The sequence below is a fragment of the Notothenia coriiceps genome, unplaced genomic scaffold (genome assembly GCF_000735185.1).
Source record: "Notothenia coriiceps isolate Sejong01 unplaced genomic scaffold, NC01 NC01_scaffold00035441, whole genome shotgun sequence".
Lineage (NCBI taxonomy): Eukaryota > Metazoa > Chordata > Actinopteri > Perciformes > Nototheniidae > Notothenia > Notothenia coriiceps.
This window is the reverse complement of record NW_011368142.1, coordinates 46509-61407: the sequence shown is the minus strand read 5'-3', so window position 1 is coordinate 61407 and position 14899 is coordinate 46509. Positions and strand designations below refer to the sequence as shown.

Below are 14899 nucleotides of genomic sequence, written 5' to 3'. Positions count from 1 at the left end.
CACAGTATGGGAATCAATCATATCACTTAACACATATTTATATTGTATTTTGACGCATAACTGTATAGGAAACACACTGTACCTACAATAATACTGCAAAATACTTATTTGATAATAATAATAATAATAATAATAATAGTTGCTATTGTTAATAACTACAGGAACCGCAATCCAGAAATTGCTAGAAAATGTTTTGGTAATAAATCCGTTTTAAAAAATACATTCCCCATAATGCACTCTGTTTTCCGCTCTTCCCCACATGCTAGAGAATTAGACAGAAGTAAACCCCATCATTGAGAATGTTAATGAGTTTAGCTATGGTTACAAGTTGTCAATCATTTTACATGAACTTAAGTAAATTGGTATTTAAAGATGTGATTGATTTTGTAAAATGTCGTTAGTGGATTATCGCTGACATCTTTGAACCGTCTGTTAACTTGCTTTTTCTTTTCTGAGTATCCATCATCCGTGCTTTAGGGTTTGTTTCAGATACAGAGGAAGAGGAAGAGGAGGAGTGTGGTTGAAGTGATGTTGTTTCAGTTGCTTTTCTTCTCAGGAGAGTTTGGGTAAGGTGCGTATGGTGGAGGTCGCTCCTGTGAGGGAAAGGAAACGGTTAGGATGCGGTTGAATAGAGTTTTTCTCAACGGAGAGACATTTCAGGGTATCTTGGCGCATTTTCACATCAGCGCGTAGCACCGTGTTGGGTTTCCACTAGGGGTAGTTCCGGCTAATGGGTACCTTTTCACAGTTTTTCTGGCCCTCCAACATCCAGGTTCTTTCCGGGCCAACAACCAGGCTGAGTATGCTAAACTAGAGAGAGAATCGCTGGCTAGGGGGCTACAACTACAACACAATGAACATATTTGACCGTGATTTAATTGTAATACACGTTTCAAAATGATGCCGAAGTAACAACATACTGATACCGGTTAGTAAAAACCATGAATTAATGCTTTGACAAGTCTGCAGACAGACGGCAGGTGAAAAACCTAAAATGAGTGTTTTCTGAATGGAGATCGGCTAAGCTAACGCAGTATATGCTCCGACCGTCCACACTCACAACAACGGCCTACAGACATAAATAAACCAGAGACTGTATTCTCCATGACACAGACAGTTTGTGGTTTGTACATGTTTAACTTTTGTCTAGTTTCTGAACAGATATGAAGAGCTGTGAGCTCTGAGGGCTAACGGCTAACGGCTGTGTTGTTTTTCTGGGGCGCTCATTGAAGATGACGTTACAATAGATACTGCCCCAGTTCCTAAACTGTAATGTGAGCGCAGCATTAAAGTGAGCCGGGCCTAATAAGGCCTAACCAAACCGAGCGAGGCCGAGCGAGGCCTGCAGTGTAAATGCGCCATAAGTGAGGAGAAACATACGTATAATCTAAACATAAAAAAAACAATATAAAACAGTGAAGTTTCAATGCCTCTTTTTTTAATGTAATTTTTATTTTATTTTTAATTAAATATATTAGTGTTTTTTGAAAACTTTTAATGTTTTTTCAGATGTTTAAGTGTTTAGTTAAATGTTAAAGATGATTTAGTTTCTTGAAATGTTTTGTGGTTTTAGAAAGAAATATTTCTGGTTCGTGTTTTTTCTGGTGGAGCCAGACTGACTGCCACCCAGGGGCCAGGGGGTAGCTTGCTATAGTGCTAGTTAGTTAGCTAGATAGTTGCTATAGCAACTCCAACAATTGGCCTATATATATATATATATATTTATACACATTCTCGCGAGATCTATCAGGGGTCGTTGTAAGTTAAAGCACAAACTGTTACTACAACTAATGTTGTTATAATTCTCAGTATGAAAACCTGCAGGTTCACTGCAACTCTTACTACTTTTAAATCCAGGCTGAAGACTTTTCTTTTTGTAGCTGCTTTTAATTGAACTATTCACATCTTAAACTGCACTGTAACTTTTATCCATGTATTTTTTANTATATTTTGATGAGAATACTTTTCTACTTTCACTTGAGGAACATTTTGAATGCAGGACTTTTACTGTAACAGAGTATTCCTACACTCTGGTACTTCTACTTAACGTTTCAAAATATGCCGAAGTAACAACATACTGATACCGGAAACCTCGACTGTATTCCCATGACACAGACAGGCTGTGGTTTGTACTTGTTTCACTTTTGTCTAGTTTCTGAACAGATATGAGGAGCTGTGAGCTACACTGCGTTACTATAGTTACTACCCCAGTTCCTAAACTGTAATGGAAACGCAGCATAAAGTGAGCCAGGCCTACCAAGGCCTAACTATACCGTACTAAGCCGTGCGAGGCCCTGCAGTGGAAATGCGCCATAACGTGGCAGCCATGTTTTAATTCTTTAGATGATAGGAAAGGAGCTTCGATGCTTCCTTTATTATCTCCTTTAGCGTAGGATACACTGGAGCTTCCTTTACGAAAGGAGAGGAGATAATGCCGTCCTACAAATGTATAAAAACCTTTGTAATCGAGTCAGGTTGAAGAAAAATGTGAGAAATGAACAAGAAACAAGGATTACAAACTACAACTGACTCAGTAAACTGAACTGACATTTTTTTTGTTTTGTTATTTGTATAAATGGCTTTTTATGGGCATGTTGATGTTTCCAAGCGGTTTTCACATGTTAGTTATGTAAAAACAATAAGAGCTAGCATGAAAGAAATAACCATGGTAATAAACTGAATGTTTCTGTCCGTGTTTATAAAGCCCCAATTAAAGCAACATGGGAAAGTCAAGGGGTAATGGTTCCCTGAATAAATGTTTTATAAATGAAGACTGAAAGGGCGAAGTATTTAGAGATACACTTCTAGTAGTCGAACTACGGAAAATTGTAGTTTTGGCCAAAGCAGACGCACATCAATAACATCGACTGGTGAATCACCATTTTGTTGCCTAGTGTCAAGTCTGTTTTCCTAAGTCCTGATGAATTCTCCTTCACATCTTTCCATGACCTCATGATAGTTACTATTAGTTTTTTCTTTTCTACACAACTTTGAACTGAGCAGAAAACAAGAGAACAACTTACCATGGGCATGTAGACATTGTGAGGGTTGCTAGGGTTGTAGTACGCAGAGCCCGCAGCTTCAGCCGCCTTGGAGTTACCTGTGCAGAAAATGAGAAGTGACAAAGACGGGGAGATTAGGACGGACAGCGATGACTACTGGACGTATTTAGGAACAGACGCTGCGGCTCCAAAACACTGCGAGGGGCGCATTAGTCATGTGAAGCACAAAAAAGCTCCAGGAATCATTTCGACAAAAGCCTGCAGGCAAACCCCGAGAACTCCAGCTCTTCTTAAAATACAGATACGCCAAACTGACAGAGTGTATTAAGCCCATCCCAATGCAGGGGGAGCCTGACTTCAGCAAGGTGCGGGGGAACTAAGTGGGCCAAGGAGAGGTAGAGTTTAAATCTGGAGTTTTGACGTGTAACGGATGAGACATCAGCACCCCTTTTTAGGTGGTGTGCTACGAAGTGATTCACTTTGAGGCAGACGGATCCAATCTGACGGGTGCAGTGACACGGACACACAGAGATCATACATTCAGAAATAAACAGAGAAGGAGATGGTAGGAGACCTTGAGGTGCTTGTGGTGCTGCGGCCCAGTTCTGGGGGGGGGCAGCAGCCCAGTTTTGGGGAGGCCCAGGGTACGGGGGAGGCGGGGCCATGTAGTCAAAACTAGCCGGGTACATTCCTGAAACACAGAGAGAGAGAAGAGAAAGGGATGGAGTTTGAAAGACAAAGAAGGTTACAGTCTGTTTGGGGAAATGAGTCAAAAACAACAGGGCCTCGAGCCGGGGGTTTTACGAGGACATTGGACACAGAAATTGAATAAAGGAATGTAAAAATATGTGTGGAGGAGACTTAGGGCTAAAAGAAACTATGGGTATACTGGAATGTTCTACATTATAGGAACGGTTGCAACAATAATCGGACATATGGCAAACTATTATTATTGGTATTTTTATGAAGGGCTCGTTCTAGGTTCAAACGAAGAGGTGATTTTACAGCAAGAAAAACACAATACTGTTTATTCAAATTAGAGCTGCAGCCATTTTTGATTGACATAACAATTTAGCCAGATATTTTGATAATGATCAAACTAATTTTTAATGCAAAATTTCACTACATTTGTTTTTTTAGTAACTCAAATATTGAGATTTCCTGATTGTCTCTGCTTTATTTGACATTGAGTTAATATGTTATGTTTTGGTCTGACAAAACAAGACATTTTAAGACATCAGCTGGATTTTTGAGGAACTGGGATGGACTTTCTTTTATCTGACATGTTGTATACCAAACAATTAATCAAGATGAATTGTTGCAGCACCAATTAAAAAGGTATTCATTGTGAGAGTGAAAGAACTAGAACAAGAACTAAACAAAAAACTAGTGAGTAGACCTTGAGTTCATATTATTTAAGTTATGCACACAAGCTGTTCAAACATCATACTACAAAGGAGGACTGAATTGTGTACCTGTAGCAGGCATCGGCATGGGGTAGCCCATGTTGGCAGCTGGAGGGGGGGGGCCCTGGTAGAACCCATTCTGCTGGGGAGAGGGTGTGTAGGTGTACCCCTGGGGAGCGGGGGGAGCGGGAGGAGCTGGGCCGTAGCCGTTCATCGTGCCAGGAGAAGGATAGCCGAAGGAGGCGGCACCGTTTTGTGCAGGGGCCGCGCGAGAAGCTGAAACACGGGAGGAGAAAAGGTGTTACGCAACAAATACACAGGGATACCAACGAGTGTGGGTTTTATCGGTTAACAGAGCTGCCATTCATTGTGTGAAGGAAGAGACTTATTTCATGACCAAAGCATGATGGGATTCCTACCATGGGGAACAAGCTGTGAGTCAGATCGTAGGAAGTAAACATTTAAAACAATTTAAAGGGTGTTCACGCCAAGACAGCCAATCAAGCTGCAGCTTTTGAGACTGTACAACATAACCAGGAAGTGCTAAGGCTAAACTCATGATAATTAGATCAATTGACAACAAATATTTTTATAGCAAATGTCCAAGTTACAATTATATTGTTTGGCTAGTTTTAGAGCAGGAATAATGTCACCTGTATTTTACCCAGAATATTTTTTTTAATAACCTACATTTTACCGCATTGTTCCGCTTTACACAAATTGATTTAAGTCATAATAATGAATCAGACAGAGAACAATAAGACGCCCATGTTTTTTCTACATTTGCTTTTTGCGTTAAAATTCAAGTTGAGCTGGTGGATGAGGGGATGAGAAATACAAAGATTGGGTAAGGGCAGATACGAGTTAATGCTAGTCGGTCAGGTACAGTGGGGAAAACACTGATAGCAATGTTTTGGTTGTCTGACTGTCAGCACCTTCAATCATAGATATAGCCTGAAACCCTTGTAGGAGAAGTAAAGGAATATTAAGCATTTTAAAACATTAGAGAAAGTATTATACAAACCATTAGTGGCCAGTTTGAAGAGATGCTGCCCACCTCTATGGCCCTCCGCTGGGGAATGACATCTTGAAGCTGGCCTGGCCCTCCCAGCCACCTGAGGAGACACAACAACTTTTAATAGAAAATACAGAAAGCTTCAGTCCGACCATTCATCCAATCCAACTTTATTTATATAGCACATTTAAAAACAACAGAGTTGACCAAAGTGCTGTACATCAATAAATATTAAAAAAAGCAGCAATCATACATTTAGGTCGCATTCACACCTAATAGTCCGGTCGCAGCCACAGTTTGTTACATCGTTTCATTTTTCAGAAGGTTCGGTTTGCGTTCACACGGGCAAAACTCAAATGGACTATAAACTTTAAACACAAGTCATGCTGTTCAACCATTGGTCAGACATTAAGGGGGTAAAAACGCAAATCCCGGCAATTTCTACCGGAGCCTCCGCCATGGAGCATCGGCAGGTTATTTTCAGGCTGCTGTTAATCTGGAGAGCATATCAACAGCAACGGCGCATATGATTATATAATCAGACAACGTGCGATACAAAACATTATAACACATATAATGAGAGACGTTCTGCAGTCAGGAGGAGGTTTCACCGACGGCAGGCGGCTCTGACTTTTATGTATAGTTTTTAGTTTGATAGTTGTTTTTACTTTACACGACACTGTTCAACACTTCATTCTGCTTCACTCTTTCGCTAACGATTTTGAAGACGCGTTCTTGTGACACGTAAATACTACGCTTCCTATGTTTCGGTGCGGACTGCGTTCACACCAGCGATGAACCGCTCCAGAGTTCACAAGCAAGCGCTCCGAGACCACCTATTTTAGCGGGCCAGAGTCCGGTTGTTTAGTTCACTTCAGAGGTCTCGGACTGTGTTCACACCAACCCAAACAAACCGCACCAAGCGGCTAAACGGACCAGGGTTCGATTCAACCGGACTATACAAGGCACGTGTGAACGCGCCCTTAGACAAAACCGATAGGACAATTCAATTCATGACAGAAATCAGATCATATTTGAGTGATTGAGTGAAAATCAAAGTTCACTTACCACCAGCCTCAGCAGATACCGTCCCTTTAATGTAGTTTGCATTAAAGACTGGCTGCTCAATGCTGCAGCCCTTCATCAGATAATAGGGGAACATGGCTGACCCCATGCAATCCTTGGTATTACTGGACACAAACAGCAGCTACACAAAGGAAGAGACGAGAGATCAGGTGAGGAGAGTTACAGCACGATGCCCACTTTCCATTCAAGAAAACAGCAGCAAAACATATGACATGTATTTAATGTATTTCTGGTTGTACCCTGTATGGTGTGAGATAAACGGTGCCCTTTTTGGTCCCTTTAAGCAGGTCTGTCTTGCAGTTGACATCGCTGAACGACAGCTCCACATTCTTGCATTCCCTTAAAACACTGTGAAAGGAAGAAAAGCAGCAGGTTAAACAATTAGGCAGTCATTGGAAAATATCTAATGAACGATTATTGCATGTGAGCAATGCTTGAAACTACTGTACTTCAAAACATGCAGCTAAAACACTTCATACAATATTAAAAAGTAACATTCTGATAATTTCCTGGCTGTGAAAAAGAAAGTAAAATATATGACTTCTATAGATTGGAAACACAAAGTGCACATAACTTGGTATGAAACCTGAATTAATCAACACAGTGCTTTTAACACGAGCAACCCTTGATAAAAGCAGGAAGAATTCATTAAACGTCAATTAGATATTTAACCAGAGGTGCCGGTGGTACTCTTATCTTAAAATTAAGCAAAAGTAGAAATACCACAGTGTAGGAATACTCTGGAAAACTTCAGTAAAAGTAAATAAGTAATAACATCAAAATATACTTAAGTACCAAAAGTAAAATAACTCATTATGAAGATTGGCCCATTTAAGCACCATATATTTTCAATTATTGTAAGTATTGATGCATTACTTTGCTCATCTCTTCAATGTTGCACTTGCTAAAAGAGGGGTTTATTTGTATTACTTCATATAATACTGGGTAGCTGAACCTCTAATGATATAAGCTAATTAAGTATTTGATTTATATTCACATTCTAGATCTGCAAAGTAACTAATGCTTTAAAAAAATGTAGTGGAGTGAAAGTATGAAGTAGCACAGTATGACAACATCCAAGACAAGTAAAAGGTACCTCAATGTGGTACAGTTCAAGTACAGTACTTGAGTAAATGTACTTAATAACATTACAACACTGCCTCTAACCCACATTATACAATACATTAGATAACTGTTATGTCAACAACACCCAAACGAAAGCTAACGCTACTTCCGGTTCTGTAGTGGGCTAACGTAACAAGTTAGCCTTCTAGCTAAATAGCTATACCAACTGTCAACATATACAGAGGCTATAAAGCCAGTCAATATTGTAAAGCCCGCATTCAAACACTAATAAAAATATTTCAATTGTCCGGACATGACATACACCGCTGACGCAAACGTCAACAGTGGAACAAATGCGTTAGCTATTTATGCTAATGTTAGCCAGGCCGGCTAGCATAATGTTGACTACGCACTGCGAAAGTAGAAAGGTAAACAAGCCAGGAAAAAGAGGCAAAAGCTAGATGATAAATTCAGTAAACATCATTCGAGGAGTGTAACACACGTACCTTTCTCCGTTGTTTATCAAAACGCCGCCGTTTTGGGAGTGATTCCGATTCAGAGCCATGTTTTGGAGACGTTTTCTGATCTCCTGCTTCTGTGCTAAAGTCTGACCACCAGGGAAGCCCAACAAACTGACGTCACGGCCTACGTCACGACACGGTGCCACAACTCGTGATTGACCGTGGAGTGGAGATTAAACCCTATTATCATAGGAGCTGCCGAGTCATCATACTGTCCATTAGATCACTGCTGGACATGTGATGGAGGGTCAAATAACAGTGTTGACTTCCATTGGAGTTCATCATGTCTGTTTTTATATTTTACATGCATTTAGTTGACATATTTCTGCCTTTTACTTGCACCATTGTGTCACTTGTACCATTCTCTTGCAGGATTGTATTCCTATTTCTTCTTGCACTATTTCATTTTGTAGGTTTATTTGACTTTGCATTGTTCGAGGAGCCTTAGACATAAGATTCATTGTATTGTCAAAAATACGCTATTGTGCATTTGACAATAAAGCCTTTGAATCTTGATTCTGAATATTTAATGTTCTGGTATCCCCATAGTCGTATAGAAATAATTTATTATAGAGTAACGGTGTCTATGAGGTGATTGAAACCATCTTATTCCCATAAAATTTAACCAATATGATTTATAAATTAGAGGAAGGTTCACGTTGGAATTGAATATGTGAGCTTATTAAATTGATTCCAAACCTTATTGGAATCACAGATGGGTCAGGACAGAGTATAAAGACACTCATTAATGCAGCAGTGAATACAGGTTGTAATCATATGGGAACAAGAACTGCCAAAGGGAGATGGGGTAAGGTTAGCGAGACCTTTAAGTTATGCAATGATTTCCTTTAAAGACTCCCTCAGGACCAAAGATGTCCCCACTGCATGATGTGTATTATTTAATCTTATTTAATTATTTAAACATTGACCTTCTTTATTAATAACCAGCTCGTGATGAATTACTTTGCAAAGCAGGTTTAACCCCAACAGCTCTTTCTGTCTTTCTCAATATTAATTCTTTTTTTTGTTTTTAATAAAGAATGTGTAAACAATCACCCATACACTCTCAATGAATAAAGAAAAACAAAGCCACATTGTAAGAAAGTATAAACTATAATAATAATAATAATAATAATAAAATAATATATGACTATATTTTAAAGATAATATGCATATTTCTTAGACACATTTATTTGAGTAAAGTTTAACTTCTGACATGCAATATTTTCTTTTTTGACATCATTTCAACTTTTAATAGAATTAAGCACATACCTCCACGTGGTGAATCTCTCGCTCTGGTAGAAAACCCAACAAGCTTCAAACTAATTAACTCTAATTAACACAAGTCACGTGACCTCTTCCCAGCGTCGGAGAAAGGACGTGATATTTCCGGGACTTAAAACCCGCATAACTCAACATACCTAAACCAGAGAAGATGAATAATCACTGTAAAAACTTTGTTGGATTACATTATTTTTCGCCATGATGACGCAGCACTGCTGGTGTTCCTCCGCCATCCGGCTGAGGGAAACACCTGAGGAGCAGCACGTGCCCAGAGTCAGCTGCTTTGATCGGAGGATCCGAGCTGTTTTTGGTCCTCTGGTCAGGAGTAACGTGCACGTTAAAGGTGAGATTGCATTATACGTTGCAGGACTCTTATTTCCCACCCGTAAAATGCAGTGGTGTAAGTCAGTCAGTCAACTTTATGGTCAATCTTTCAGTTTGTGTGTACAGACGGAGAGATCGAAATACCGTTTCCCACAATCCCGAATACAAAAATGCATAAATGTATAAAATATGTATATCCTACAATCAACAGACACATGTATACATATGCACACATTAAGATAAAAACACAAAAATCAATATATACAAAATAATAGTCACTTCAATAACTTTGGGAATGTACATTAGTGCAAGATTGTCCATATTAGCGTAAAAAATGTCTGGTGCTAAAGTAACTAAGTAGAATTTAAGTAATGTATTTAAATATGTAAACATATATGCAATTGTTTGTATACACAATATACATTCTAAACTTTATTTTGTATTATTAACATTATTGTTATGTTTTTTTATTCTATCTTGTGATCTTCTTATCTTTATTATTATAATTTATAATTATATTTCAAGTGAAGTTACTTGAATATATAACACTTTTTAATGATCAATCATTATAAAACATATCATATATATTATTCTGAAATGGACCAATCTGCACAATGACTACTTTTACTGTCGCTACTTTCACTATATTTTGATGCTGATACTTTTCTACTTTTGCTTGAGTACAATTTTGAATGCAGGACTTTTACTGTAACAGAGTATTCCTACACTCTGTTTACTCAAGTACAAGATCTGAGTACTTCTACTTTTACTCAAGTACAAGATCTGACTACTTCTACTTTTACTCAAGTACAAGATCTGAGTACTTCTACTTTTACTCAAGTACAAGATCTGAGTACTTCTACTTTTACTCAAGTACAATATCTGAGTACTTCTCCCACCTCTGTTAATATGGTTGGCAATCATTTAACTTCTAAGTACCCTCGCCATTGAGTCTATCAATACTGTTGTTGTTTTATTAGATAAGAAGGGGGCCGCCATCCCAGTGCCTGAGTCTGAGGGCTCATGTGGGGTGAGACTGGGCCGAGAGAGGAACCAGAGCCTGGCCTTCTACAGCAGATATGACAGCTGCTATGCACAGATTGAGGTAAAATAAGGGACTGTATGAAAAGCATTTTGGATGTGTTCAACGTTGTGTTTCTCTTATGTCTCTCCTACAATATCTGCAAGTAATATAACACTATTGATTGGTAAAAATAGTGAAACATTTATGGATATTTCAAGCTCAAAGTGCACTATTTTCTATATATTGAGAGGTCTACAAAAGAAGGAATATACACATGCACTATGGATGAGGATTAGGGCTACATAATGTGAAAAATCTATCCGAGTTCTCAGTCCGATTTCTGGCTTTGTTCTTAATTTTTAAAATGTTTAAGTGCCTCTAATCATCTTCCATAGTGCATTTGTATATTACCCTTATGTCGACTTAAAAATGTACAGGAAATAGGACATTTAAAGTCACAGACAATCACAAAGAGACTCAAAACGACTACAAAGAGACACAACCTACAAAGAGATCATGCACGATGTGTTTGTGTGGGCATATAACACAACATGTGTACATAGCTTCTTAACGTAAACATTGACATGACTTTTGATCCTCAGGGCAACAGAGTCATCGTCCCTCTGAACGTTCAGCTAACAGGAGAGGACGGGTGGTTCAATGCAACCATCAGCTGTCCTCTGATAAAGAGACACAGCGAGAGGTCCAAACGCATCCCAGAGTGTGAGTGGAGACAGCTGATGAGTGTAACAATCATATTGACACAGTTATATTTTCTATAAGTGAAGTCAGCCTTCATTTTTCATCTGTTTCTATCACTTAAATCCACACATTTCCCGTTGAATCCTGGTCTTAGCCTGGCTTTTTAGCATGACACCATTCACTGTGCCAGATTCAGACACTAATGCATCCTCTCCTCTAGCTTTCCCTGGAGACTGTGCCACAGAACGAGCTCTCAGAGTGGACTGTGGTTACCAAAGCATCTCTAGAGAGGCCTGCATCAAACAGGGATGCTGCTACGACGCTAAAGATGTAACCTGCTACTACAGACTCAATGGTAAGGTGGCCATTTGTACAAGTGAAGTGCTGTTCATGAGGATTAATAATGGTGTCTTTTCCCACCAAATAAGTCCATATGTTGACCATGCTTGCAGAGATGGCAAAAGTACACACCTTTACTCAAGTAGAAGTACAGATACTCCTGTTTATAAATACTCTGGTAGAAGTACTGACTAAACTTCTTTACTCAAGTCAAAGTAAAGAGGCTTTGAAATGTACTTCAGTAAAAAGTACCCATAACTAGCAGCTGTTTTAAAGAGTACCTGACCTCCCTTTATATTAATAGAACAATAATGTCATTGTTAGCTAATGAATGTTTCCATGCTGAACAACGGCAACATGAAAACGTTTTCATTGGTCCCTCTTCTTTAGAGAAGACCAGGAAATGATGGATACACGGATCGTGTTCAAATCAATAGGCACGCAATGACTCTAAATAATAATGATCACGCCACCAAACACACATTCAAACTAAAGGAACCAGCCTGTTTGGAAAATATGAGAAGTAGAAAGTACAGGTATTTGAGTTCATCATGTGAGAAGTAGAAAGTACAGGTATTTGTGTTCAACATGTAAGAAGTAGAAAGTACAGGTATTTGGATTCAACATGTAAGAAGTAGAAAGTACATGTATTTGAGTTCAACATGTAAGAAGTAGAAAGTACAGGTATTTGTGTTCAACATGTAAGAAGTAGAAAGTACAGGTATTTGGGTTCAAAATGTAAGAAGTCAAAGTAAAAAGTCATTATAAGAATAAGTAGTGGAGTAAAGTACTGATACCAGAAACATTTAGTTAAGTACAGTAATGAAGTATTTGTACTCCACTACTTCCCACCTCTGCATGCTTGTTTGTAAAGCTGTCCCTGTGTCCCTCAGCCTGCTCTGTGGACGGACACTTTGTCTTCTCCGTGACGGCCTCAGACACAAAGAAGACCTTTGACCCCAGCCGCCTCATAGTGAAGGACCAGCCTCAGTGTTACCCTGTGATCACCACACCAGATACAGCTGTCTTCAAGATCAGACTCACGGAGTGTGGGGCAAAGTTAAGGGTAATGCTTCCGTTTGATTCCATCTTAAGATATCTAGAATTAGCAGCATTAACATAGCAGACTTTTCTCGGTTCTAATTTGGATTATGTTGCATGACATTTGCATTTGGGTTGGAGAAGTTTGTTTTTGCTTGAGTCTGTATCCTTTCTTCTCTGCTTGGCGTTTAGGTGGAAGCAGATGTGACAATCTATGAGGTGGAAGTGGAAGAGCTGCACACGAAAAGTACAATCAATCATTCTCCATTTAGGTGAGGTTTGTTTTGAACATCTTCTGCACACTACTGTTAGGCTGATGGAAACATGTTCTCTTCTCTTGTCAGGAAGACACTCAAAATCACCATGAAGAAACATGATTGGACTACAAAGGGACATTAAAAAGACTACAAATAAACCAATGCAAAACTGCTAACAGAGACTCATAAAGATTATGAAGGGGGAAAATAAAATCCACAGAGACTCGAGGCAACAAAGAGAGTGATACAAACTGAAAAAGACTTGGAAAAAAAACATAAAACAATTAAGAAAATGGTCAAAACAACCACAAAGAGACTTAAAACCACTACTAAAAGGGGAAATAACCACAGAGGCATGCTTTGTGATATTGGGCTAACGACAACTATAAGAGGTGAAACAACTATTACGTCTGTGTGGCTTTTTAGTATAAGCTCATTGCCTCACAATCTTCCCATGATTTAGTGTAAGTAAAGTTTTCCTGTTTTGATTTTTCTGGTACTTTCAGTCTCCAGGTGCAGTGCGAGTACGACGCCTCAGATCTGAAGCGTGCAGATGGGTTTCGCTCCTTGTTTCCGGTGACCAACCCCCCCACTGTGGTCGGACTGGGAACCATCGGAGTGCAGATGAGGATAGCCAAAGGTAACAATGTCCAGTATGGAAATGCATTGAGCATTCCTGATTCAACTTTTGTATTTTGGAGGGGTCCCAACACTGGACGGGTTGTCGTGGGGAGGAGGTGCCGTCGTACTGACAGTTATTGTTTATTATTGACATCTTTGTTTTAACTGACTGGTTTTCTATTTATTTATTTGTTGTTAATCTGTTTTTGTTTGTCTTCTGTCTGGGTGGGATTTAGTTTGCTCAGGTGTTAAGCAGTATTTACATTGTTACTCTACCTATCTTTCTTTAAAGTGTAGATTTGTTTACCTACTTTTGATACATGCTCTGATAGAATAACTGTATGCTGTTGAAAAAACCCATTTAAAAAAAAAAAAAAAAAAAGGAAATGCATTGAACTAAACCTTCATGACTGTTTGTGACTATGTGCTCCTCTAGATGCTTCCTTCACATCCTTCTTCCCTGACGACCAGCTTCCTGTGTCCTTTCCGCTGCGCAAAATTCTGTACGTGGAGATCTCCATCGCCCAGCCGTCACTAGACCCAACTCTTTCCCTACGAGTGAGGGACTGCTTCGCCTATCCTGCGTCCAGACAATCTGTGTGGACGCTGCTCTATGACGGGTAAGGTGGAGAGGAGCTCAGACGTGACATCAGAGGAGATTGGGAAATATTAAGAGGCATGCAGGATAGGGCTGTCGAATTTGATCCATGAATTTAGATTACATGATTTATTTTTCATCCAAAGTGACAATAGGTGCAATCAGCCATGAAGACACAAACTATAATGACAAACATCCTGCAAGTTCATTAGCTTTCGACCATTTGAAGTGCTACTGCCTTGGCTTTAAAGAGTCCTCTCCTGCTGATGTTCAGGTGTATATCAGTATGTAGTGTCTCCACTTTAAAGAGTCCTCTCCTGCTGATGTTCAGGTGTATATCAGTATGTAGTGTCTCTACTTTAAAGAGTCCTCTCCTGCTGATGTTCAGGTGTATATCAGTATGTAGTGTCTCACTTCATATCTCCTGTCGTGTCGAAGTGTGTGTCGGAACCTATTTGTGACCTATAGGTGGACCTAGGTGGTTAGTACTCCTCGGAGGGTACCTATGAAATGCGTCACTATATAGGTGGACCTTTGTAGTCGTCCTCTCCTGAGAATTTCACCTCTGTGATGTATGACTTATATGTGGACTTGTAGTCGTCCTCTACCTGAGA

At 39.4% G+C, this 14899-nt stretch overlaps 2 protein-coding genes across 2 annotated transcripts; one reads left to right on the top strand and one right to left on the bottom strand.

Annotated features, from left to right (window-relative positions):
* Positions 1–328: 328 nt before the first annotated feature.
* Positions 329–8219, bottom strand: wbp2nl (WBP2 N-terminal like). Its single transcript, XM_010791365.1, is given in 9 exon segments — positions 329–593; positions 3024–3100; positions 3577–3693; positions 4478–4684; positions 5433–5470; positions 5472–5523; positions 6492–6630; positions 6749–6857; positions 8081–8219. Coding segments are annotated over 9 exon segments (855 nt in total). The 5' UTR covers positions 8140–8219; the 3' UTR covers positions 329–536.
* A 1231-nt stretch (positions 8220–9450) lies between these two features.
* On the top strand, positions 9451–14311 carry LOC104962860 (zona pellucida sperm-binding protein 4-like). The gene is made up of 8 exons (XM_010791364.1): positions 9451–9722; positions 10684–10808; positions 11330–11450; positions 11650–11784; positions 12662–12834; positions 13002–13081; positions 13573–13706; positions 14124–14311. Exons 1-8 carry the CDS (start codon positions 9578–9580, stop codon positions 14309–14311), a joined length of 1101 nt encoding a protein of 366 aa, XP_010789666.1. The 5' UTR covers positions 9451–9577.
* The last annotated feature ends 588 nt before the right edge of the window (positions 14312–14899 follow it).

What these genes read in the sequence shown, in the direction of transcription:
- LOC104962860 (XM_010791364.1), top strand. Translation starts at nt 9,578, where the DNA reads ATGATGACGCAGCACTGCTGGTGTTCCTCCGCCATCCGGCTGAGGGAA. An exon ending in CTGCTACTACAGACTCAATG is followed by an intron (nt 11,785 to 12,661) that starts GTAAGGTGGCCA and finishes TGTGTCCCTCAG; the next exon opens with CCTGCTCTGTGGACGGACAC. An exon ending in AGTGTGGGGCAAAGTTAAGG is followed by an intron (nt 12,835 to 13,001) that starts GTAATGCTTCCG and finishes CTTGGCGTTTAG; the next exon opens with GTGGAAGCAGATGTGACAAT.